The 26,653-nt window shown below is 37.9% G+C and overlaps 1 protein-coding gene across 4 annotated transcripts; it reads right to left on the bottom strand.

The window, feature by feature from the left end:
- Nucleotides 1-1,812: 1,812 nt before the first annotated feature.
- Nucleotides 1,813-26,653, bottom strand: TMEM19 (transmembrane protein 19). 4 transcript variants are annotated; one of them, XM_004462018.5, is made up of 7 exons: nucleotides 26,290-26,653; nucleotides 25,881-25,919; nucleotides 24,042-24,155; nucleotides 8,682-8,819; nucleotides 7,916-8,170; nucleotides 6,912-7,121; nucleotides 1,813-5,429 (listed from the first exon to the last, which is right to left on the bottom strand). In XM_004462018.5, exons 2-7 carry the CDS (start codon nucleotides 25,900-25,902, stop codon nucleotides 5,266-5,268), a joined length of 903 nt encoding a protein of 300 aa, XP_004462075.1. In that variant the 5' UTR covers nucleotides 25,903-25,919; nucleotides 26,290-26,653; the 3' UTR covers nucleotides 1,813-5,265. The 4 variants fall into 4 exon arrangements, with proteins under 4 accessions (XP_004462075.1, XP_004462074.1, XP_071075055.1 ...); XM_004462017.5 differs by having other exon boundaries at nucleotides 26,032-26,645; XM_071218954.1 differs by having other exon boundaries at nucleotides 26,162-26,612.

Genomic DNA, 26,653 nt, shown 5'->3' with positions numbered 1-26,653 from the left:
TACAGTTATAAAGTATAGAGCATGTTAAAGGGTTAGTTAATTCAATCTGAGAGTGCCTGCTAAAGCATCTAAGAGGAAGTGCCACTGAGTCAGCGTTTGAAGGATCAAAAAGGGAGATGGGTGGGAAGGAATTCTAGGCAGCAGGGACCATGTATGCCAAAGTGGGGAGGCATTAAAGAGTTTTATTAAAGATTATACTCACTCATATGAGATTTTTTTTTTTTTTAGGTACCAGGGGCTGGGGTCTGAACCCTGGACCTCATATATGCGAAGCAGGTACTTAACCACTGAGCTACACTGGGTTCCCTGAGTTGTTTTTTCATTTCTTTTTTTTTCAGGAGGCACTGGAAATAGAACCTGGGATCTCCTACGTGGGAAGCAGGCGCTCAACCACTTGAGCCACACCTGCTCCCCTATATGTGATTTTTCAGTTCCAAATCTGGGCAGTGGGCTGAGAAGATTCCCTAAGGTTCTTTGTTCTAGAATTCTATGGCAGTGTGTTGAAAAATTTGACAAGCAATAAGATGTTTACCATGTATAATTCCAAATGCAAATAGCTAAGTAAGATAAGAATTTGAAAATAATCCAGTCTCAAACAAGATTCACTACATAGGTATGAAGTGTGATAATTAATTTTGTAATGTTCCAAAGGTGATGTATCAAAAGATTCCTTTGAGTATATACAGTGGTACTTTTCATTATGTTCCCTTTCATACTAAAATTCCATTTTACTCTTTTAATTCATTGCTAAAAAGAAGCTTATAAAGAGAAGACCACTTAAAACAACTGGGGGGAGGAGATCAGAAAGACGGGTATTCCCAGAGATTTTGTTTGAGCATTTTTTTTGTAAAAGAAACACCTGAGTAGACTTATTAGAAAAGTAATTTAAATTTTTTGTATATGTATTTTTCAAATGACAAGTTTATTGACAATAGACATAATTCACATACCTCAAACTTAACATTTTTATTTTAAGATTTATTTATTCCCCTCCCCATCTGCTCTGTGTCTATTCGCTGAGTGTTCTTCTGTGTCTGCTTCTATCCTCATCAGCGGCACGAGGAAGCTGTGTTTCTTTTTGTTGCGTCATCTTGCTGTGTCAGCTCTCCGTGTGTGTGGCGCCATTCCTGGCAGGCTGCACTTTCTTTCGCACTGGGTGGCTCTCCTTACAGGGCGCACTCCTTGTACATGGGGCTCCCCTATGCAGGGGACACCCCTGCGTAGCACAGCACTCCTTGTGCACATCAGCACTGCGCGTGGGCCAGCTCCACATGGGTCAAGGAGGCCCGGGGTTTGAACCACGGACCTCCCACGTGATAGGCAGACACCCTATCCACTGGGCCAAGTCCACTTCCCTTAAAATTATTTCAACAAATATAAGGATCATTTGTAATCATACCAGATAACATACGCAAACCATATATTATGTAAACATTGCCCATATTTATAGCAGTGGTTATCTTGGGGAGGTTAGGATGAGCTAGGGCAAAAGGATATTTTAGCTTTTTCTCTAATGTTTTAATTTTTTGAGAGAAGAATAAATTACTGAATATTAAATTAAACATTAAGAAAAAATCCAAATATAAGTCCCACTTATAAATTTTTATGGGGCTGGTTATAATAAATGGAAGAGTAATTAATGTTTAGTCTTGGCAGGGGAAAGAATATTTGAAACCTTGCCCCATCAACATAGCCTCTCCCTTACTCCTCCTATAAAAATTTCCTAACTCAGTTCCAAAACCATTAATATTTCACCATATGATTGAGAAATGCTGGGTTCATCATAATACTCAGAAATTCAGGTAGTCAAACTGGTTTTTCATTTTTTATTTACCTCCAAAAATATGTTCCTGATGATCAATTTTGAGTGATTCTTGAAAGAAACAATGATAGACTCAAATTTAATTCAATAACTACATATTGAATATTTATGTATTGTAACAATCTTCAGGACCACTTGGAGTTATAGAAACAGATACTCCACAAGGAGATTAAATAATTATGCTGCATAATTGTGTTTTCACTTTTTTTTTAAAAGATTTATTTATTTATTTCTCTCCCCTTCCCTGCCCCCAACCCCGGTTGTCTGTTTTCTGTGTCTATTCGCTGCGTCTTCTTTGTCCACTTCTGTTGTTGTCAGCATCGTTGCGTCATCTTGTTGTGTCAGCTCTCCATGTGTGCGGCACCATTCCTGGGCAGGCTGCACTTTCTTTCGCACTGGGCGGCTCTCCTTACGGGGCGCACTCCTTGCGCGTGGGGCTCCCCTACGCAGGGGACACCCCTTCGTGGCAAGGCACTCCTTGCGCGCGTGAGCACTGTGCATGGGCCAGCTGCACACAGGTCAAGGAGGCCAGGGGTTTGAACCGTGGACCTCCCATGTGGTAGACGGACGCCCTAACCACTCAGCTAAGTCCACTGCCATGTTTTCACTTTCAAAGCACATATAATTCACCTGAGATTTGACAGCATTTTTAGGATGCTAGTACAGTTCATTCTCAGTGTGATGGTATCTGGAACTGTAATGAGGCTGCAGGATACTCAGTGCAGAAGAGGCATCAGCTGTTCATATTTGCAGGTAAGTGGCAGAGTTTATAATACCTCACCTCATATGATTATTCTACTAGGCCTACTAGTTGGAGTGAGGTTGGCATTTCTGCAGCCAGCATCCTACATATTTAGCAGCTAGAAACAAAAGAGAGATATATGCATCTCAGGTGAGGCATGGTTAACCCAAGAAATGAGAAAAGTTAAGAATGAAATGATCTGCTGATTCAGATGACTGTTCCTTTGGTGCTCAGTTTGAGGTTCTTTCAACATGCCAGTCCTTAAAGTCTTCAGGTCTCCTTCAGGAGGTGCCTTGTGCCACATACATCTTGCTCTCCTTTAAGTGTAACATGATAAGACACAGTACCCCTTCAGGCTGCCCAGGCAGGCAGTGCATATTGTTTTATTACACTGTGTCATAGATCTTTTTCTACAAAAAGTGTTTTTTACAGAAGGTACTCACTTAGCAAAAAGGCTGCACTAGTTAAATACCCAATTACAAAAGATGTCACAATAAAATACATCCAGAATTTAAAAAAAGAAAAAGAAAACCCACAATTTCTTATCTGTAATTCTCATATCCAAAAAGCTCTGAAAACAGAAAGTTTCTTCATAAGTTTGATGGCAGACTTATTTGTTGGCCAAACCTGACCTGAGACTCATTGTAAGTACTTAGTTATTAGATTTTATGGAGTTATTCATTCATTCATCACAAAAATGATATGTTTGAAAATGCAGTGCTTCTCCAGACCCTTTTGGAAATTTTAAGCATGTCATATGTAACCTATTACTTTTCTAAAATCTGCAAACTTTTTATTCCAAAACACAACTAGCCCTAAGTTTTCAAATATAGGATTGTCAAGCAGTGTTCCCCCAATTGTTAATTATATGATGATTTTACCAAATCCAAAGATGGTATCAATAAATATAATATTTCTGTTCCATAGTATGTCATGAGGATAAATGCCCAGGAAAAGAGAAAAGACATGTTAGAACAGTTGCAGGAGTAAACATGGCTGCACAAGAAAGGTGCCACAGGAATGACTTGGCTAGTGATGTTGCTATAAGACATTGTGTAACTAACAGCAGACTCCATAGATAGTGTACTGTGCAACTACTGATAGTTGTCTGCCTAAAAACCACAAGTCCCACTTCTCTGAAGTTTCTTGTAAGTGTAGAGCTTTAGGATTTTCTTATTTAGTGGTTCTCCAGCCACTTATAAACATCAGAATCTCCGAGAGATTCTTAAAATACCCATGCATGGGCCTTGTGCTCAGACATTCTGATTTAGCTGCTCTAGAGAGAGGCCTTGGCAACACTACTTTAAAAAGCTCCCTAGGTGACTTTAATGTGGTGATTCTAATGTACAGACAAAGCTTTACAAAGTCCCAGTACCAGGCTGTACCCCAGACCAAGTAAATCAGAAACTCTGGGGGTAAGGTCTAGACAAAATGATTTTTTCGAAAAGATGCTTGGGTGAGTCCAGTACAGCTAAAGTTGAAAATCAAAGTTGCTTGGCTTAAGGATTAAAGGTGTCATTTTTTTTTCTTCTTCCTGAACTGAGTGAATCCTAAATTAACACTCTGATATGATCAATATCAAATTCGAAGGTTTACCCAGTCTGATAGTGGTTTATTCATGGAATCATTCCTCATTTTAAGAATGGGAAAGAGGTAGGAAGAGAAAGACTTAGAAATCACATGGTGAACTCATTAAAATATCTTTAGTAAAATAATCCACACATCAAAACTTCTCTAGCATACAGTAAATCATGGTGAAAAATAAAATTGAAAAGTAAATTCACTTTAGTAGAGGCTACAATTTAAAGGAGAACACAATTTAGAAGGTATACAATAGGAAATCACAGCATCTTAAAACAATATTTAGGATAGCAAATAAAAAATAATTATGATAATTTTCTAGTGACTCTTTAACTGTTCTGGATATCAGATTCCTATACATACTTCAAGAAAATAATTAAAATATTAAATTCTAGATAGTTTGTGCTCAGACAGCAACTGAAATATACAGTAAGATGCAGATCTTTTTAGAAGATAAATCTTTTTTGCTTTTACTTAAAAAAAATTTTTTTTTTCACATATCCCAACGGTCATATGAAGAAGACATTTACTTTATCATCTCTAATCCTGAGGAAGGTAGGACAAGTATGGAGTAGGCAACACAGCTCACTAGGAACCAAATTCAATACTTTTCACAATTACGAATGGCAAAGTAACGGGAAAAGTCCAAGGTACTACACTTATTTAGGCTTTCACCACACACATCAATTTAAGCTACTGAAAATAGACACATCATTTGGGAAGGTGGTACAGTGGTATTTCTCTGCCACAACTGAAAACTATTTTCAGTTTTCATCACTTTTAGTACCTACATTGGTAAAAGAAATAAAACAAAGCTTTTATCTACCATGTAGACATTTTCAGTTCCAGGATGCAAACAATATTGCTTCATTGCTCAAGAAGCTCCCTCTAGCAGAAAAAAAAATATGTGTAAGTTCAATGCATTCTTCTCTTTCATTAGGAAGATGTTAGCTGATATAAAGGAGATGATGAAAAGAGAATAGTGGAATTACATCACAATGGAATATGGGAGGAGCTGGCATTTCTGCTTATGTGATTAAAATTGTTCTTATGATAAAACTTAGAATTGCAAATTTTGGGGAACTCACCACAGTTTCAACCTATGGAAATGAAATAAGACTCACTCCCTTGGCCAAAAACCACAAGCAGCTGTTGGAAGCAAGAGGGCAATAAGGACAGAGGAAAATAGATTCACTGCATTGTTATCAAGAATGGGTTTCCCTGCTATGTACTTTGCTTCATTCGTTGGACTGTTGATCACCATGCCAGTGCTTTCATCAAAACCTGGAGTGGAAAGGAAGCAAGTGAGTTGGAAAATCCAAGTGACTTAAGGAAAAAAAAAAAAAAGAACATATTAGCTTTTATCCTGCAAAGGAGATCATCTATTAAAGTCTCAGCCACTTGAAAAATGACTCAAATAATTTATATGGTGAGATATATGGAACCCTTAATTACAAATAACCTCTTTGAATAAATGGGCTTCACAGTACCTCAATACTGCTCTCTCAACACCTTGCTTCAAAAGTAGAAGGGAGAGCATGAAAAGCAGAGATGGCATGACACCGGCAGGCTGGCCCTGCCTTCCCAGTGGTTCTCCTACTAGACCAGCCTGCAAGGCTCCCAAGAGTGGGGATCATGCCTGTCATTCCAGCACTGGATACAAAGGGCTCAGCTTGTGTTGGCACAAAGGACATCCACATTTTTTCAACTCATTTCAACATGATCAGAAACTTAACTAGAGTCCAACTTAGAAAAAAAGCTAGGCTCTTTAAAAAGCATGTATACTGTTTATGTGTATATAGAATTATTGGCCCTTTAGTGTGAATTAAAATCAGATTTCTTCTCCTCAGCATCTGGATGTGGCTAATCAAACTGAGAACAAACATTCTGCTGCAGAGGGAAGGGGATGGACAAGCAGATCATCTTGGGGGCACTGAGAACACTGGGAGGACTGTACTCAGGGAAACTTTCTCCAGACTCCAAGGCTCATCAGGATGTTAAACAAAGGAGAAAACATGTTTAATGAACGTGGAGCAAATATTCACCTAACAAAATAAGTCAGTAGAGTGACAAGATAGGAGGCTTCAGAAGCAAAGCACAGACAATTCTGAGGAAAATGGACTGTATCACATACCTTGGGTGGGGCAGGGGGGCAAGCATGATGATATCACAGTAGAAAAGTTGGCCATTTTTATCAGGTGAAAACAATAAGTATTTCTTAAATGGATTTAGAAAACATATGGAAGAGACATTTGATCCTAAATGTCCTGTTTCTCTGGGATTTGGTGAAGGTTCATAAGTAGAAGCATCTCTTCCCTACACCATTGTATCCTCTCCTGCAGCTTTTACTCATTGCTCCATGAGACTAATTCTCTTTCAATTAACTTAATAGAAGTGAGTAAGAATATCAAAATTGTATTAGAGGGAGCAGATGTAGCTCAAGGGGTTGAGCATCTGTTTCCCATGTACGAGGTCCTAGGTTTAATCTCTAGTACCTTCAAAAAAAAAAATTGTATTAGAGACTGTCCTATTATTCCCGGTATCTCAACTTCTTGTATGTTTGGGTTTGTTTACATTGACACATCTTTTTTTTTTTTTTCCCTCTTCTATATTTCTCCTCCCCTCCCCACCCTTTAAGGAGGTACTGGAGATTGAAACCGGGACCTTGTATGTGGGAGGCAGGTGCTCAACCAGAGCTACATCTGCTCCCCTTACCCATTTTAAAAAATACATCAGGAAGTTGCAATAAAAAGGTAATGTTCTTACCTGTAAACTGCATTGTTGCTCCTAAATATGAATCCAGAATTGATCCTAATAATCCAGCCAGACCTCCAAATGCAATAATTGGCCACTGGGGAGCAGAAATGTCTAAATCATTCACAAAAACCAACTGTGTGAGGAAGTATGCGAAGCCCACAACGGTACCACCAAGGAGACTGGAGGCAAGGCCCACTAACGTAACCCCTCCATTGGTCCCTAAAGAAGAGAAACGCACAAAATCATTCTGGTTAACAAACAACAAATACCTAAAGTCAAGGAAAGCAAAAAATGTTGGTACCTATCTAATCAAGACTCATTTAAAGAAAAATTGCAATCCAAAGGCCATGGCCTACTAGAAAACAGTTCTTTTTCCCTCAGTGACTCTTGACAATCTAAACAGTGAAGTGGAATGGTTCAATGGACAGGCTGCCTGGGTTTCAATCTTTGTCTCTGGTCTGCAAGTTGTGTGACTGAGTAAGTTATCTAACTTTTCTGTGCCTTGGTTTTTTTGTTTGTAGGACAGAAATAATAAAAGAACCAATTCCTATGATTATTATAAGTATTAAATGTTAATCCATGAAAAGCAGTTACAACAGTATTTTGCACATAGTAGTTGTTCAAAATATGTTAGCTGTTATGATGAAGAAGAAGAAAAAGGTAGAGGAGGAGGAGAAGTAGCAGCAGCAGTAGTAGTAGATGATGATAACGGGGAATTGAAATATATTAAAGCACTAAGGACATAACAGGCTCTCAAAAAGCACTCTACTGTTCCCTTCCTTTCCCTTCCCCCTTGGTATGTTTATGGCTCAATCACTATGTTTCTGTAAACATTTATCTATGATTTGCTAACATACCCTGCAAACATTATTACCAACTTAACAGGCTTTAGCAATTTTCCAGTTAAGGAGACTAAGTAAAGTTCTTAGAAGGCTCCTAAATAAAATATACAATAAATCAAGAGGTTTTTAAATTTGTTTTTGTTCTTTTGAGAAACTTAAATCAGGACTCACCGACTGGAACTCTCTCCCAGGTTGTTATCAGCCTTGGCGGGCTTTTACTTAGAACAGTGCCAACTTCTGAAGCCCATGTGTCTCCAGCAGAACAGGCCAACGCAGCCAAGAGAGACAAACACATCCAGGAAGCAGTGTACTGCTTGGAAAAATCTATTGGGATTTCCCCAGGGCCATTTTCTATCATGTACAGCAGGGCTAGTTCTGTAGGTACAGCTCCATTACAGAACACCTGAACCCAATTCCTCTGCCCACCTGGAAACAAGCAAGCAGACAAAAAGGACAATAAATGTTTTCTCCTCAGAAGGAAAATCATTCAGTTATAGGAACTTAAGTTTTAGGGGAGTGGGTGTAGCTGAAGGATCGAGCACTTGCTTCCCAGGTACAAGGTCCAGGGCTCAATCCCTAGTACCTCCTAAAAAAAGGGAACAGATGAGACTTAAGTTTTAAATTTTAAGAAAAGAAAAATGATTAAAACAAAAGCAAAACAGAAGACTAAAAGTGTTTTGGCACCTTTGCCCACATTATAAACTGTTACTAATAAATATTGAAAAATAAAGACAGACTTCAGAGTTTCTAAAATTCTGCTGTTACTTCCAATTGTGCTGAAATAAGAAAAACTAAATTAGGCTACTATTTAAAGTAATCCTCATATAAAATTTATGATTCAACAGTCTAAATGACATGTTCTGATTAAAAGCTTATGATACCTGAGAATGAAACAAAGTTTACTATTTTAAGTAATGCCAAATATAATTTATTTTACCTTCTTTATATTCTGCATCTAGACGCTTCTTTGTTTCTCCCTTCCATTTAGTGAGTTTTGAAGAAGAAACAAAAAATATCAGCAGAGAGGTAAAAAAGCTGAAATTTGCAATGGTTAGGATAAATCCAACCACTAGTCCTGGAAGAAATACATACATACATAGAATTATACTTAGTCCATATACCAATGATATTAAAAAAAAATACTGGAATTTGTTTTTTCAGTTATTTTTACAATACAACCTGAACCATGTATTTCTAGTACCCTTTTATTTTTACCAAGACATTTTTGAGCAGTAAACTGAATGCCATTTTGATTGAGACATGTATTTGTACCATATTGTTCTTCTTCCAAATACTATATGAATATATTATTTCAGGCAATCTTTTTATAATCAAATTGCAGAACTGTATGAATAGTAGTGATCTCATTTATATGAAACAGTATTAGATACAGTGTTTGGATAGATGTCCAATCTAAAGAATTTCCAAATTAACTGTTGTTCTCTCTGGGGAAGTGAGATTATAGTTTTTAAATTGCTATTTTTTTACATATACCCACCTGCTAGCCTGGGGCTTTTTAAGAAATTCAAAAAAGGATATGCTTTTACACTCTTCAAAGATCCTTCACATGCTCTCTTTTTGAGCCTCACAAACTATGTAAGGGGATAAAGACAGTTTTTCTTGGCTAGGTTTTTCCGCATATAATCCATGAAAATAATACTGGATTATTTTATATTCTTTCATGTGGAATTAAAAGTGAACTATTTTCTATGAATGCAATTTTATAGTTTTCTCTTTGTCTCTTTAGATTTTGTACGGGCAAACAAAGAAGAAGGGAATTTCCTTGATTTTCTCATAAGTGCCCATTTTCAAGGAAGACTTATAAAACCTGCAGTTCAATCAATAAAACAAAGAGGAATGCTTAAATTTCATGAGACAAAGGGGGAACCAAAAAAAAAGGAAAGGAAAAATGTTCTTTTTTTGATATCACAGCAATGTGGAAAGATGCAATTAAATTCAACTGCTAAATCTATTGAAAATGCTGGAGACTTAAATAATACACTTCATGAGTGTTACTTAAGAAGTCACAAACTATTCTCTAGGTAACTGTATAGGGAAAGTACAAAAATATGTTGGAATGGGCTTTGTCAACCCATAAAGACCTTTTGTTACAAAATTTGAAATATGTACTGTGAGAAGTTAAGTGGCAGAGGTAGCAAAGTACCCTCATCCCTATCACTAAAGAATGAAATCCTTCAAAAATGATTTAGGGAAGTGGATATGGGTCAAGAAGTTGGGTCCCTGCCTACCACATGGGAGGCCCTGGGTTCGGTTTCTGGTGCCTCCTAAAGATGAGCAAGACAGCAAGCTGACACGATGGGCGGGCATGGCAAGTTGACGCAACAGGTTGGCACTGCGAGCTGATGCAACAAGATGACACGACAAAGAGATGCAACAAAGAGACACAATGAGAGACACAACAAGCAGGGAGCAGATGTGGCTCAAGCAATCAGCACCTCCCTCCCACATGGGAGGTCCTGTGTTGGGTTCCTGGTGCCTCCTTAAAAAAAGAAGACAAGCAGACACAGAGAGCACACAACGAACAAAGAGCAGACAGCGAGCACAATGAGGGGGAGGGGAGAAATAGTCTTTAAAAAAATGAATTAGAATCAGAATATAATGAGTGAAATTAATCATCTATAAAAATGACACAAAAGAAAAGAGATAAGTGTTTGACTACTGAAAGCACACAAAATTCAATCAAGGTGACCCAGGAAGTTGGACCTGGATGTGACTGTCCCTAAGAATTCCTTTAGCCCTATACTCAGTGCACAGTAATTCAGGGTTCCCTAGGGAAACCAAAATGACAGGAGGTGATATATATATATATATATATGTGTGTGAATATTATGAGTTGGTATTTTTTTATAAGAATTGGCTCATGTGACTGTGGGGTTGAGCAAGTCCAAATTCCATCGGGCAAGCTGCAAACTGGGAACTGTGATCAAGGTTTTCGGTTAAGTCCCCAACAGAAGCTGGCTGGCTGAAGTAGAGATGGAAGTACTCCCTTCTGGCTGCTGAAATCATCACTTCTCCTTCTAAGGTCTTCAACTGATTGGATCAGACTTCTCTCATTGTTGACAGCAATCTCCTCAGTTGATTGTAGATATAATCAGTCATAGATGTAGTCAACTTATTGATGATTTGAACCCATGAAATATCCTCACAGTAACAATCAGTCAGTGCCTGCTTGACCAAACAGCCAAACACCAAAACCTAGCCACACTGACATAGGAACTTAAGGATCACACTTAGTTTGAAGAAAGACCGTGCTAACAGGTGGAAGTAATCTGAATAGCAGCTACAAACTGGGAGTCCAAATTTGTCGTTTTGTCTTCAGCATGATCTAGTGGTAAAGGTAGCTTAACCAGTCAATTCCTTATTTGGATTACTCATCAGGTACAAAATTATTGTGAACAGAATTTTTTTTTGTTTTTGTTTCTATTTGTGTTTTTTCCTATTTTTAATTATTTTCTTTATGCGTAGTTTTATCTGTATCTTATTGAACAGAATTTTAATGTCTCTGGCCATTAACTCTTTATTCTGACCCTATGCTTACCAAGTTAACTTAATTTTTTAAAAAAATTTTTAAATTTTTATTTTGAAATAATTTCAAGTGTACAGAAAAGCTGCAGGAATAAGAACAGTAGAAAGAACACCCATACATCTTTTACCCAGATTCACCTGCTATTATCATTTTACCCTTTTTGCTCCATTTTTGCATATTTTCTAAATATATATATACATGTAAAATATAATTTTTCTGAACCATTTGAGGGTATGTTATATACATCATGGTTCTTCACTCCAGTGTACATGTCCTAAGAACAGGTACACACTCTTACATAATCATAGTATTGTTTATAATTTCAGTAAATTTTCAATTGATATACTTTTACCTACTTCTGTACTACAATTTTTTCAATGATCTGAATAAGGTCCTTTATAGCATTTCCCCCTCCCTTACAGAATACAGTCTAGGGTAGTTGTCATGTCTCTGTCTCTTTTAGCATGAACCATTTCAATAAGTCTTCCTTTTTCTTTTCTGACATTGTCATTTCTGAAAAATACAATCACAGTTTTTGAAAAATCAGCTCTTGGGTCATCTGAAATTTCATCATGATTAGATTCAGGTTAGGATTTTCTGTCTTGTATACTACTTAAGTGATGTTGAGTCCCCTCAGGGTATCATATCTGGAGGCACCTGATGCCCATCCTCTTTTTGACAAATAATATTGTGAAAACTATTTTAATATTGTATTAAATCTCATCACTCAGTCAATGCACTGTTTGATTTCTCCACTATTTAATTACTGTATATTCCTTCAGAATAAGAAGCAACCTGCTGGAAGCACTTTAAGGCCATGTAAATATCCTGCCCTTCATCAAAATTTCCCCCTAAATTTCACACCCTGCGTGGCATGGCATTCCTTGCGCACATCAGCACTGCATGTGGGCCAGCTGCAAATGGGTCAAGGAGGCCCAGGGTTTGAACCGTGAACCTCCCAAGTGGTAGATGGATGCTCTAACCACTGGGCCAAGTCTGCTTCCCTCACATTTATTTATGACTTGTCTGATCAAATCTTTACTATGATGATTGCAATACTGACTATCCAACTCCAGTGTTCCCTCCACATTTACTAATCAGCAAAGAGGCACAGAACTTACCACAGTCTATCAATTAACCCAAAGCAGGATGCCCCTAAAACAACAACCTACACTCAAATGTTACAAAAGGCACCTACATTGTTTTCTATTTCAACCACCTTAAAATACCACATGAAGTGATCAGTGTTCATGTTGCTGACGAAGTTCATAATAAGCAAATAAATTGATATCAACATGCTTTGAAGAAATGGTTTCTCTCATATAGTCTAAAAATATCTTGGAATATTTGGCAACACACAGCTATGTTTGAACTCTTTTAGATTAGTAACTGCTGTCTGCTGTTTATGCCTATTCCACCTTCAGTGACTCTCTACCTATCATTGATAAGGGGCTTGTGGGCATGACAACAGGGTGCTCCCAAAGAACTTGAAGACTCAAGGATTATGGCTACCTTTTAAATTCCATACCTAAGAGAAGCAATTAATCATCCCAGAAGTATAACAACACTGTCTACAAATGTATCTAATTGTGAGAGTAGAGTTACACCCAAAATTCCAACCTAGATGACCTGGATTTAGGCTCTTGGAGGCAGCAAAGGGAAAGACAAGATTGAAATTTCATAGTAATTTAATAAACTCAAATCCAATCTCTTGTTTCATATAGAATCTGCCAAGAGGAAAAAATGACTTGTCAAGTGCTGTCCAAGACCTGTGGACTTGTATTACTGTTTCTCAAATTCTGTACTTATACCAAAGCAACCTTCTAATTATAATCTGCCTTCTCGAGTGGCCTGACGACAAGAATAGGACATGCCTAACGGGTGATGTTTCTATCCTGCTCTGTCTAGTAGTTCTGAAATTTTACTGGATTAGTAAAATGGCACTCTGGCTCATATTTTGTCCCTTATGACAATGAGCAATGTTAGTCAGTTTTCTTAGCTCTGATCAACTCTAGGTTCTCACAGAGTGAAGTTTCTACCTCAGAAAAGACAACACCAGAGTTGAGCCATGGTAACCACACAGAGGGGAAGTCCCCTTCTGAGACCACACAGAGCACTACCAGCTGACCAGCTGGCTACATCACATCTTGCTGTTCCAATACCCTTACAGCATTTCTTTCTGAGTATTAGATGCCTGGAAGCCATTTTTTTTGAACATCTGTCTCCCTGACTAGAACTGTAAGCTCTACAAGGGAGAGATTTTTATCTATTCTGTTCACTGTTAAATCTTAAGTACCCAGAACAGTGCCTAACACACAGGGGACCCTCACTAAATATTTGTTAAATGAATAAAAAAGTGATGTCACTAAACCTAACAGCATTGGAAAATGAAATTAAATTTAAATCTGCCAAGTCAAGGCTTGATGACAAAATGTTCACAAATAGTCAAAGAAACAATTTTAACAAACAAACACACCCTTGAAGCAAATCATCTGTGCATTGCTTTTTCATTTACAAGCACTATTTCTCACGTTCCTTCCTGTGATTCTCTCCTTATTTTTGGAATACTTTCTTTTCAGATCAGTGCCCTCCACTTCAGTGTCCCCCTTAAGCAGTGCCTCATCCCTCTCCCCTTTCTATCATCACTGCGGTATGCTGTCCTGTGTCAAGGAGGACTCTAAATACTCAGATCCTGAGAAAGTTCTGTAACTTTTCATCACCACCATCCAATACTAAAACTTTTCCAACATCCCCTACAGAAACTCTGTACATTTTAAGCATTAACTCCATAATCCCTATTACCACAGTTCTGTAACTCTTCTCAATTCTAAGCATGTTAAAGGTATGATGTGGCAAACCTTAGTAAAATTCCTTATGACTAATGAATAGTGGAAAGAAATCAATAATAACTATCATTTATCGAATACTAATTATGTGTGCCAGGCACCATGCTAAGCATTTTACATGGATGAATTCTCACAATAACCCAATGCTACAGATACTATCACTCTCTCTAATTCTACAGATAGGAAAATTAACAACACTGAGAGTCTAAGTGACTTGCAGTCACATTCCCAACCACCATGTTACTATGCTATACTTGGATCAGCAATATTTTCTTATTCTAAAAAAAAACAAAATAAAACGCCAAATGAAATGACACCTTTCAATATAGGGGAGCAGATGTGGCTCACGCAGTTGAGCTTCTGCTTACCACATGGGAGGTCCCAGGTTTGGTTTCCAGTGCCTCCTGAAAAAAACAAAAACAAACAACAAGCAAAACAAATGAAAAAACCAACCTAGGGAAGCCGATGTGGCTCAGTGGTTGAGCGCTGGCTTCCCACATACGAGGTCCCAGGTTCACTCCCTGGTCCTGGTATGTAAAAAAAAAAAAAATCAATATAAGTATATTTCCTAAACACCTATTATGTATCTAGCACTATTCACAGAAGCATAAGATACACTCTCTGTCCTTAAGTAGTTTGTAATCCAGTAGGTATCCTTTATGCTTAGACAGATCCAGTGAAGTTATTATAGTACTTAAAGATCTTTTTAGAAAAATACATATTTTTTGTGTCTTGACCTTAGAACTATCAGTTACTACTGAAAAGGAAGTTAACATATTTCCATCTACTACATTTGATAAACTCCATCAAACTGAAGCATCATCAGTCATCAGTAGGGCTGTTGGCAATGTAATTACCTTATCCAGTCTCAATCCTGTTCAACCTGAATGCTGCATTAAGTACTAAAAAGCACAGAATGGCATAATCTTTCTAAGTGGGAATATTTCATTTAATCTTACTTTAGGAGGGTTCATTTCAATTTTCTGCAACTTGCATTGCTCCCCCCTGCCTCGCCCTCCCCAACTGTATCATTATCCTTTGAACCTTTATATACTTCTCCAATAATGCAGATAATAATCAGAATTAAAATCCAAATATCTAACACCAGCTGAAGGTACTATATAGCTGAACACTTATAATATACCAGGTACCGTTCAAAGCACTTTACTCCTCGTGACAACCTATGAGGCAGATACTATTATTATCCCCATTACACAGGCGAGGAAGGTTATGTAACTTGCCCATGGTACCCTAACTAGTAAGTGATAAAAGTTTGGATTCAAAAATAGGCAAGGTGACTCCAGAGTCCACACTCTTGGCACTATGCTATACTGCCTTTTATCATGCCTCTTTTCAGCTTTTAGCCCATGCCCCGCACACAGTGGGCACACAATTGTTCAGAAGAGAAAAAGGAGATTTAAAAGCTTTCCTGAGCAGCAGCAGATTAAAAACCAAAGACAGGAAAAAGTGTATCTCACCTTCAGACCTCTCCAGCACCTTAGGAAGCATAATTATTACTGTACTGGGGTAAGCTTTTGGGAAGACAGGGTAAAGTTTAGCATACTGAGATATTTCCTACCCAGTTATTGTGTGGCTGTTAACACCCAAAGGAGCTGAAACAGAGCTGGACCCCATTCCCATGATGCCCACTTTGGGACACACCACTGCTACTCCATCCACTATACATGCATGTCATGAGGCACATCAAACATTTTACCACTGATCTCCTTAGCCACCTTTAAGGATTTCCTGCTTTCACTTTCCAATTTGGCAAAAACACTCCGGGGGTGGGTGAAGGAGGAGGAGTGGAGAGAAAATGATAAAGTAGGATTGACGAGTTGATGATACTTGTTAAAACGGGGTAATGGGCACACAGAAGTTCAATGCACTCTTCTCTCTTCTTCAGTAAATGGATGAAATTTTCCACAGGTTTAAAAAAAATCTTGAGCTCAGTTATGTAGACTTTTCTGATTAATTCTTTCACTGTTACCCACAGAGCAGTATCAAGCACTGTAGGGAATACAGAAATGAAGAAAAGCAGTATCTATCTTCAGGAAGGTTATTATACAGTTGAGGAGGCATGAAGAGCTTTAAAATAAGGAGAAATTAAACAAATGATATGACAGCAGCAGACATCTTGGTTCTTGAACTATGGAACATGTGATTGGGAAGGGATGATTTATTCTTACCCATAGGAATTAGGAGGCCATGAAGATTAAATAAGATTTCAATAAATAGAGAAGAAAGGACATTTCAGTCTGAAAAAATTAGAATGATTCAAGTCATGAAATTGGGAAGACACAGGTGTATTCTATGGAAGGGCCTGGCAGGGTTAGAGTGTGAGGTTTGTAGAGATTTGTGGGGGATAGGAGGGTAGAAAGATGGGATAAGGTAAAATCAAGGAACCCCTTGGGCCTCTTCTAAGGAGTTCATCTTTATCCTAAAAAGCAAAGGGAAGTCAGAAAGAGTGGGGTTTCTGTTTTGTGTGACTGGTGTGGTGAAAATGTGGAAAAGGAAATGATAGAAGAAAATATATGGCAGAAGATCGAGTTAGAAAAGGCTCATTTTATCTGCAAAAAATGTGTAAATTCCTAAGTATGGGATTTAAGTATACTTATTTAATTATTCATCCATGCAAATATTTGAACACCTCTATGTGCCAGGCTGTACAGGAGTTGGGAAAAAGGCAGCAAACAAAGCAGACAAAATCCCTAGCCTCTTGGAGTTTACACTGTAGTGAAGAAGACAAACAATAGACAAAATAAAAGTGTTTGCAAGGTAAGGTGTGTAGCAGCAGTTATCAAAGATTGGTCTAAGATCAAAACTATTTTCATGACAATACTAAGTTTTTTGTTTGTTTTTCCCTTTTTAAGTCTTATTCTCTCACAAGTGTACAATGGAAATTTCTTAGAGCCCTGACCGTGACTGGACTGTGTGCTTGTACACTCTTGTATTTTAAACATGTCTGTTTTAATGTCTAAAAGGTGAAATATTTATAATTATAGATATAAACCACAAAAACAAATGCTATTTGGGATCCTTAATAATTTTTAAGAGTATAAGGGATCTTGAAATGAAAAATTTTGTGAATTGCTGGTATAAGATAGTGATAAATGCTAAAGAGAAAAATAATGCAGGGAAGTGTGGGTGGTGGTGGTGGGCTGCAATTTTAGTTAGGTGGTAAGGGTAAGGCCTTCCTATAAAAGTGATATTTTAGTAAAAATCCAAAGGAGATGAGGGAGCAACCCATTCAGATATCTGGGAAAGGGAATTCCAGGCAGTGGGAATAGCAAATACAAATGTTCCAAGGTGGGAGTGTAGCTAACACATTAAAAATAAATAAAAATTCCACAAGGGACCAGTGTGGTTGGAGCCAAGGGATTGAAGGGAAGTGTGGAAGGTGACGAGGGCAAAGCGTCATTTGATTTCATCCTGCCTTTCTGCACTCACTACCTGCTCCTCTCCACAAATGCCCAGTATCACTCACACCAAAGTATCAACCTAGGACAGAACCTATTGCGCCTGGCAGACGGTTGCAGTTATCTGGTCATCACACCTAAAAGCCATTCTCAGTTTCCATCTCTCTTCTTTATCGTTCACACTTTACCATTTCTTTTTCAGAAATTTCTCTCAAATTCAGCTTTTCTCCTCAATGCCTACTGGCACACACAGAGTCCAAGCCTATGTAACCCATAATCTATACAACTGCAGCAGTGTTCTAACTAATCTCCCTGCCTCAGGTCCTCACTTCCCAATTCACTTTGCCTACTGCCACCAAAGAGATCTTTCTTAAAACAGGCACTTTATCAAGTTGTTTTTTTTTTTTAATTAAAGTTAATAGATCACAAAGAATATCAAGTTGTTCTTCACTCAAGAACCTTGTAGCTCCTTACTGCTTATTTTAACAGCTTTATTGAAATATAAATCACATACCATGCAATTCAGCCATTTAAAGTGTACAATTCAGTCGTTTTGAGTATATTCACAGTGTTGTACATCCATCACCACAATCAATTTTAGAACATTTTCATCAGGTAAAAAAGAAACCCTGTACCCATTAGCACTCACTCCTCGTTTCCCCCTAAGCTTCACCAGCCCCTTTCCCCCTCCACCCTGGCCCCAGACAACAACTAATCTTTCAGTCTCTAACATTTTGAGAAACTACCAGATTAATTCTCCAAAGTAGCTGCACCATAAGGGTTCCAATTTCTCCATATTCTTGTCAACGCTTTTTTTTTTTTAGCTCATCCTTGTTTATATAAAGTGGTATTTCATTGAGGTTTGGATCTGCATTCAGCTAATGACTAATGATGTTGAGCATCTTTTCATGTGCTTATTGACTATTTGTAGGTCTTCTCTGGAGAAATATCTATTCAGATCCTTTGTCCATTTTTAAACGGGATTATCTTAAGTTGAAAGAGTTCTTTATATATTCTAAATACAACTCCCTTTCAAATACATGATTTGCAAATACTTTTCCCCATTCTTTGGGTTGTTTCTTTCTTTCATGATGGTATCCTTTGAAGCACAAAAGTTTTTAATTTTGATGAAGTCCAATTTATCTATTTTTGTTGTTGCTTTTTTGTGTGTCCTATCTATAAAACCACTGCCTAAACCAAGGCTATGAAGGTTTATGCCTATGTTTTCTTCTAAGAGTTTTATAGTTTTAACACTTACATTTATGAATTAGATCCATTTTGAGTTAATTTTTGTATGTAGCATAAGGTAGGAGTCCAACTTAATTCTTTTGCATATGGATATCCAGTTGTCCCAACATCATTTGTTGAAATGACTTCTTTCAGCATTGACTTCTCTTGGTATTCTTTCAAAAATTGGCCAAAATTTGAGGGTTTATTCCTGGACTCTTAAATCTATTCCATGGATCAGTTTGTCTATCATCATGCCAATACTATACTGCCTTGATTACTGTAGCTTTGTATTAAGTTTCCAAATGGGAATTTGGTTTGCTGGTATTTTGTTGAGAATTTTTGCATCTACAGTATAAGAGGGATTGGTCTATGGCTTTTCTTTTCTTGTGATATCTTTATCTAGTTTTGGTTCAGAGAAATACTGACCTCACAGAATGAGTTAATTGTCTCAGGACAATGCGGTAAAAACATGCAGCAGAATCCTATATAAGGCACTAAAGGAGCAAAGTAGAGAGGGAAAGTACTAGCATTACCTAAAGAGAAAATGGTCTGAAAAGGATTCATTGGAGGTAATTTCCAACTTAGTTTAATGGATGAGAGGAAATTTGCTGGGTCAACAAGGTGATGCTGTGGGAATTGTAGAAGCCATTTTGAGCATGTGTGGGTGGTTTCAGATGTTCCTGGTGAGGTGAAACCCACAAACTTGAAGCAATGAAAAAAGTGCCTTCTCAGAGTTACCTATACAATTAACATATAACAAAACCAAGCAGATTCATGTTCACGGAAAGAAAAAAATACTGCTCTGAGGATAGCAGGATTTTACAGTTGCCAAACAAAATAAATATATCTAAATCACATATATGTATGTGTGTATATGTATACTGTATATGTGTATGTATATATAAATGTTAGTATAAATATAAATCAGAAGGTTGATAGTGGAAACGCAGAAAACAGAGGCTCTGGATAAACAATGACCCTTTCTAAGGTAGAGGAAGACCTTTCAAGCAGATCCCTGAATGTATATCTCTGTTGTGGGTATGAAAACCAGGTTATCAAAGCTTGATGCTATTGAACATTCTAAGCCGACAACTTCCCCTTTCTCCAAGCAACCTTTTAATTTGGCTGCTCATTGATTTTTGCATATGGGGAGAGCCACCATGGATGGCACTGACCCAACAACCAGGTTCCTGACAGGTATATTTTTCATTCTAAATCTCATTCTAAGTTGGCCTTCTGGTATAAATACATCTTTCAATCTTTTTAAGTCAGTCAGAGTGGGCTGGGAGTCCTGAGTTCTCACCAACTACAAGATACTGAGAAGATCTAATTTCCAGATGTTGGGTCAAATCAGACCCTGGATCTTAACAATCTTACCAAGGCAAATGTTGCTCTCTGAGATCTCCTGGTACTCAACCAACAGACCTTTGCTAGTGATACCCACCCTCACCATGCCTTGCTTTCAATTTCTAGAAAAAGATATGTAATAAGGGACACAACTCCACACAGTGGTTTGGTCTAGTTTGTTAATTTCATAGTATCATTAATAGTATCATTTACTGATTCTCTAATACATGTAAGACACATGCAATGCTGGGAGGCAGGGACAGATAAGGTGCCTGTCTTCAAGAATTCTGCAGTGTAGAGGGGAGACAAGATATTACTATTAAAGATACATAATGTAGGTCAGCATACATCAAGTGATAAATGAGTGATGCAGGAATTAAGTGCTACAGGATTTGGGAGGGAAGAGAAAGCAAGCAAGCAATGTAGGCTTGTCTAAAAGGGAAAGAATTAACAGAATCCTTTTAAAGAGTAAGTAAGCAATGTGATATAATGGAAAATTCATCAAAGGCAAGGAAGCAGAATTGAACCCTAGTTCCTTTCCTTCTCAATCTTGGACAAGTTAATTACTCCACTAAGCCTCACTTTTCTTATCTGTAAAAATGGAGATGCAGACCCTTGTCTTATATGGTTGCTATAACATTTGAAAGGGATAAAATGTCAGGGTCTATGGCAGAGAAAATTCATGTTCCCCTATGTTTTCTAGCTTCCTTGACATGAGGTTGGGACCATGTAGGTAGTTCTGGCCAATGGACTGTGAGCAGAAGGAATGTGTGTCACTTCTGACCAAGGTAACTAACTATGACTAAGAGCTGGTGTGCATCCTCTATTCCCTTTCCTCTTCAGTAACAACTGTAGACTCCACGTTTTGAGAGGGGACCAGTACAAGATGAAAGTGGCCATCATGCCTGAGTTACCACATGGAGGAGAACTCTTCTGAGTTGTCTAACCTATACCAGATTTATGGTGTTAAGTCACTTTGATTTGGGGGTTTGTCAGGTATGGCAGCCTGTATTTACCCAGATAATCAAAAGTACCTGGAGAGTACCATCCCATTACAGATCCTCAAATCGTAATTTTACCATATAATGAAGTAAGAAGGAGGTTATCTCAGGGAGGAGAGTAATATGAGCAGAGAAATAGAGTAAGGAATGAACGTTTGTGACAATGCCAATTTAACAGTCATTTACACAGAAAAATCTCCTGAGTAGGTAATATATCACCAACAGTGCACATTTACATATATTTTTTTCAAAGCATTTTCCCATACCTTATAAGTCCATAAAGTATTACTATTGGACCTTTTTCATATGAGATGAATAAACTGGGACTCTGAGTAATTAGGCAACTTGCTGAAGCTCACAGATAAAAGGTGACAGTTCTAAGGTTCAAATATATTTCTTCTAATCCTAAATCATGATAGGTAAGAAAAGGAGTCAAAGCCCAGGGGATAGAAGGCAACAAAGAAAATGGTAGCAGGAAAGAAACAGCATGGAAACCAGAGGAAGAAAGAATTCCAAGAAAGTCCTGACCTTTCTTACTATAAGAGATCAGGAAGGATAAACACTAAGTCACAGTTACCTGAGAAAAAACATTTTAAGCAAAGCATTACTCTATGTTTTTATATTTAAGTAGAGATTGTTTAAATTAAGTGCTTAAGTATTTATTCAATAAAATGTAACCATTCCTAAAAACTAATCATTATATGGTGAGACAAAAGTCATAGAAAAAAGTCAATGTGTCCAGTTAATTGTAATTCTCAGTTATCCCACAGAAGGGAAGAATCTCTCAAAAGAGCTTGAGCAATGCTTCTCAATTATGGAGAGAATTAGCATAATTTTGAAGAAGGCTGGATAATAAGCACCCAACATTGTTATCTATGTTTCTAGGCACTGAGTTAAGAACTTTATAGTAATTTTAGTTCTCATTACAACACTAAAGATGAAATCAGATGTAGAGCCAGGGTTTTGTGGTGTCTAATGCTTCTGCAATTTGAGGGAAAGAGAGCTCTTTAAGAAAAAGAGTACAAAGTATCTTCTACTTTTACATATTTTAAAAACCTTATGATCATGAAAGCAATGCTAGGGTCCTTTCCAGGGCCTTGGAAGGTACCACTGCAAGTGAAGTGGCCTGAAGTTTAAGCTTCATTAACTTCATGGTATATCCTCCTCTAGGATAGATATTCTCTGAGGAGAAACTCAAGCATAGAGAAGTTAAGTAACCCTCCCATGCTATAACTATGTTTCAAATTCATTCTACCTGAATCTAGAACTTTTCTTTTACCCATCATGCTATCTTGTCTCCAAAAAGGCCTACTCTATTTTATAAAACTTTATGAGGAGCACCTACTGTACACAAATGAAGACGGTCAGAATGTGCTTAGTATACATTAGGGGCTACAGATTCACAGCATTTCAAAGGTTGGGAAGGTGGCTTCAGGACCCGCCGGTTGTAAATAATGCTCATCCTGCAGTAAGTACTTGGAGGGAATCCTTCATGTCCTGATGCTTGTAAAACTAATAGAATACGAAAGTTCCAATGTCAAATTAGATCTGTCACTCCTCTGGTTTGGAGCAGGGAAGAATCCTACCCAGTTTGGAATAAAATCCTTACTGTGGTCTATAAGCCCCAATGTAGATGATCTGACCCTTTCCAACTTCTTTCTCCTTTCCAACTTCTTTCTCACTATTTTTAGTCAAATATGTATTCTCACCCCTGAACAAGTCAGGCTTGTATATACTAGGGCCTTTGCCCTGTTGTTCTGTAGCCTGGAACATGCTTCTCTCAGATCTTTTCACTGCTGCCTTCTTCATGTGCCAATTCAAACCCTTCCTTAAAGAGAGGGGTTAGCCTTGACTCCATCTATACAATGCTCTCTATTGCTCAACCATATAAACTTTATTATCTTTGAATTTTCTCACAAAATTCATCATTATCTGAAACATTTTATCATTTTATATTTTATTTATTACCTCTCTGATCTAAAGAAAGTTCCATGAGAACCAAAACCTTGTCCTTCTTGTTAACAGCTACATCTCCAACTCCTAGAACAGTGGCACATAGTAAAAACTCAATAAATATTTGTCAAACAAATGAAGAAATGTCCTATGCCCTAGTCAATTCTTAAGAATTAGTGTTTGAACACTCAGTTTGGACTGTTCAGCCTGAGATTACTAAGTGCAATTTCCAAGAGTTACTCTTTCCAACTGCTTCTCTATTTTATACGTAGGAGGGAAGAGTTTCTGCGAGCAGGAGATCAATTAATCCAGCTAAAGAAGAATAATAGTCAAGGTCCTCAAAAGTTTACCCTATTAATTTAATTGAAATCAATCACAAAGTTAAATTTGTTTGCATATAATAAAAATGTATGCAATTTTGATAGAAGAGTAGTACTGAGTGATGCATAATTTTATCATGGTCTAAAATATAACAGGGAAGTGGATGTGGCTCAAGGAATTGGGCTCCTGCCTACCATGACACGGGAGGTCCCAGGTTCCGTTCCCAGTGCCTACTAGAGAGGACGAGCCAGATGGTGAGCTGACGTGATGGGCTAGTGTGGCGAGTTAACACAAGATGACACAACAAGAGACATGGGAAGGAAACATACTGAGAGACACAGCAAAGCAGAGGTGGCTCAAGCGAAAAGGTGCCTCCCTCCCACATGGGAGGTCCTGGGTTTGGTTCCTGCTGCCTCCTGAAAAAGGAAGATGAGCACACAACAAACATATAGGAAGTGCAAATGATGAGGGACTAGGAAGAAATAAATAAATTAAATAAATCTTTAAAAAATATATATATAAAACATTACAATTTGTTGCCTCATATATTCATAATTTAGAAAACATGAGTCTAAACCATATAAACAAGCACTTAGTATATAGCTAGTTTAAACATTCCACATAAAAACATACCTCCCAAAGCCCCACTGTGATCTAGACTCTTCTTTTTAAAGCCATTTGAGACGATCAACACAGGAACAACAACAGAAAACAGCCAACGCCAAGGAGAAATGGGGTGCAAATTACCTGAAAAATTATAAAGGAACAGCACAAATTGTGTGGCACCTGCACAGGTTAGTCTTGGCATTAAGCTTTGATAATTGCACTCTTAATTAAAATACTCTCATAATTAATTTAAGAAACTGAGATAAAGTTTATACTGAGCCCTGTATACTTTCAAAGGGGCAATCCTACCAACAGGTCCTGTCAAAGTTTTGAAAATCATCTATAGTTATTTGTAATGGGTATTTCTTTGCATATTAAACATAACAGGAGATTTTAAATGAATCTCTAGGTGCACATTTTTTTTTAAAGGAGGCACATAGTAGACTTCAAGAAATACACAGGACAGACTCCTTTCTTAACAAGGATCTTCCTCTCACTTTCAAGAGATATTTTTTAAGTGACATTCTCACAAACTACACACCAGATTAAATGATTAGCAATTGATATTTTCCAAAGGTTACATCAAGCTCATAGATGTTGTTTGGCTAGCATAGTGTTTTCAAACAATGAGTCAAGTTTTAAAGATTAGAAGATCTCATAAAAATCCAGATTGTTGGCTTCTGTTTCAAATACTGCAATTCTCCTCACAGAGCAGAACTGCCTGAATGTGAAGAAAGGCTGCCTCCTTTGGATGTGCCACGGCTTTCCAGCTTAAAAGTCTGCACCACTCCCCTCAGACTCCTAAACACTAAAGTAAACAAAAAAGTCAACTATTGCTTGTGCCCAAATTTCTATCAAAATATTTCTACCAAAAATGGGGAAATGAAAGACAAAGAGGGGCAAGTGTTTAACTCAAAACAGGTAAAATCATATTTCTGGAAGTAAAAACTATTTCTGTGTGTTTAATACTGAAAGACATGGACAGCTTTACTCATTAGCATTGTGCCTGGCCTAGAGGAGGTTTGTTCTTTTTAGTTCCTCATAGTTAACTCTGGCATTAACCAGAATCTTTTGCTGTCTCTCCCTCCCATCGCCCCCAATTTCCTGCTATGAATCACTATGAAGGAACAGCCCTGAAAGCTTCTGTACCCTTGGAAAATAAACATGTGATCATTCACATATCTCTTTACGAATTGACTTAAGTTTGAAATGGCCATCACTTAAGATACAACCATTGATAAAAGTTCACTCTCTCTTGCTCCTTTTCACTTTTTCCCAACAAGGGAGTTCCTGTAAAAACATGTTTATGCTTTGAGGCAACACCAAAACTAAAGATCTGCGCCCAAAGTACCTCATAATTATGCAGAGTAGCTTCAGGCTTTAAAAAGAATCTGCTCTTTTGAAATGACCAGATTGCAGACAAATCCTCCAAATTTCCAAATATTTAACACCAAACATTATACCTTATTTTATTTTCATTATTTTTATATGACACATGAAACTGAAAAATTATCATTACTAATATTCTCGTTCAAAATTAAAAGCATCACTGTAATCGCCTTACAAAACTACTTGTCACCTCATTTATCCTTATACCAAGATTACATGTAATAACGAAATAAAATGTACAGACATTTGAAGGAGGTATAACTAGTATCGTCACAACAAGCATTTATTAAAGGCTTTGAAATGTTTAAGGTACTATTTATGCTTTCATGTTAGTAAATTACATTCAGTCTGTGGAAGTTAAGAAAACACAACCATTCATAACCAATCAGAGGACATGAGTTTTTGAGTTTGCAATGGTGCGATTTAAAATTCCACCAATTAGACTAAAGTAAAACAACTTAGAACATTCATACTTACCGTAATAGGTACTTGCAGTCATAGACACAATCCAGAAAGCTAAAGAAATGAAAATGATCAGGCTCAATATAACTATATTAGTAATCATCTTTACATATCGTTTACATATATTGTCGTCAAGTTCTGTCATGGAAAGCAAGGATATGATCACCTGGAGGAGAAAATATACAGCCTTTCTGAGAAAAAAGTCATTTAACTGGTCAACCTAACAATCGCTTAGAGGCAGTCATAGACATCAACATGTTCCACCGAGGAGAAAAAATAATAATATAAACCCTAACTATTTCAGGAAACTGCTGCTGGTGAAGAGCTCAAAGTCCTAAGGGCGATGTTAACTCTTCACTGGAAGAGCAAAGCACATCCTCTGAGAGTTTCCAGGGCAGACGCCAGGCTGTCGGGCATTTCACACCTGAACTGCGAGGCCAGGAAGGTAGAAGCGATAGCGGAGGAGCCAATCCGCCGGGCCAGGGCCGCACAGCTCCGCCCCCAGCCGCCAGCCAGCGCCTGGCCCCGAATCACGCCTCCCGAGTCTTCCCACACACTAGCGGGGTGGGTCCACAGCAGCAAACGCAGGGTGTGGGGCCCGAACCGAGACAAGTCTAGACGGCGCGCTCCTCAGGGTAGAGCGCGGTCTGGGCCCAAATGCAGGCAGCGTCGCCCCAAGTTCAAGTCCAGCCTGTCAGGAACGAGATCCCTGGAGCTCACAAGAAGCCGCAAAGCGCCGCCAAGTCCGTGCCCCGGCGCGCTGTCGGGCTCGCCGACTGCGCGCATGC

The sequence above is a fragment of the Dasypus novemcinctus genome, chromosome 12 (genome assembly GCF_030445035.2).
Source record: "Dasypus novemcinctus isolate mDasNov1 chromosome 12, mDasNov1.1.hap2, whole genome shotgun sequence".
Lineage (NCBI taxonomy): Eukaryota > Metazoa > Chordata > Mammalia > Cingulata > Dasypodidae > Dasypus > Dasypus novemcinctus.
The sequence above is the reverse complement of the archived record's forward strand: the minus strand, read 5'-3'. Positions and strand labels throughout refer to the sequence as shown.

Excerpts from the sequence above, each read along its gene's own strand:
- TMEM19 (XM_004462016.5), bottom strand. The coding sequence starts at position 26,010 with ATGACAGAACTTGACGACAATATATGTAAACGATATGTAAAGATGATT. Across the intron at positions 24,156-25,880 it reads GACTGCAAGTACCTATTACG|GTAATTTGCACCCCATTTCT; the intron begins GTAAGTATGAAT and ends ATAATTTTTCAG. Across the intron at positions 5,430-6,911 it reads AGCAACAATGCAGTTTACAG|GTTTTGATGAAAGCACTGGC; the intron begins GTAAGAACATTA and ends TTTCCACTCCAG.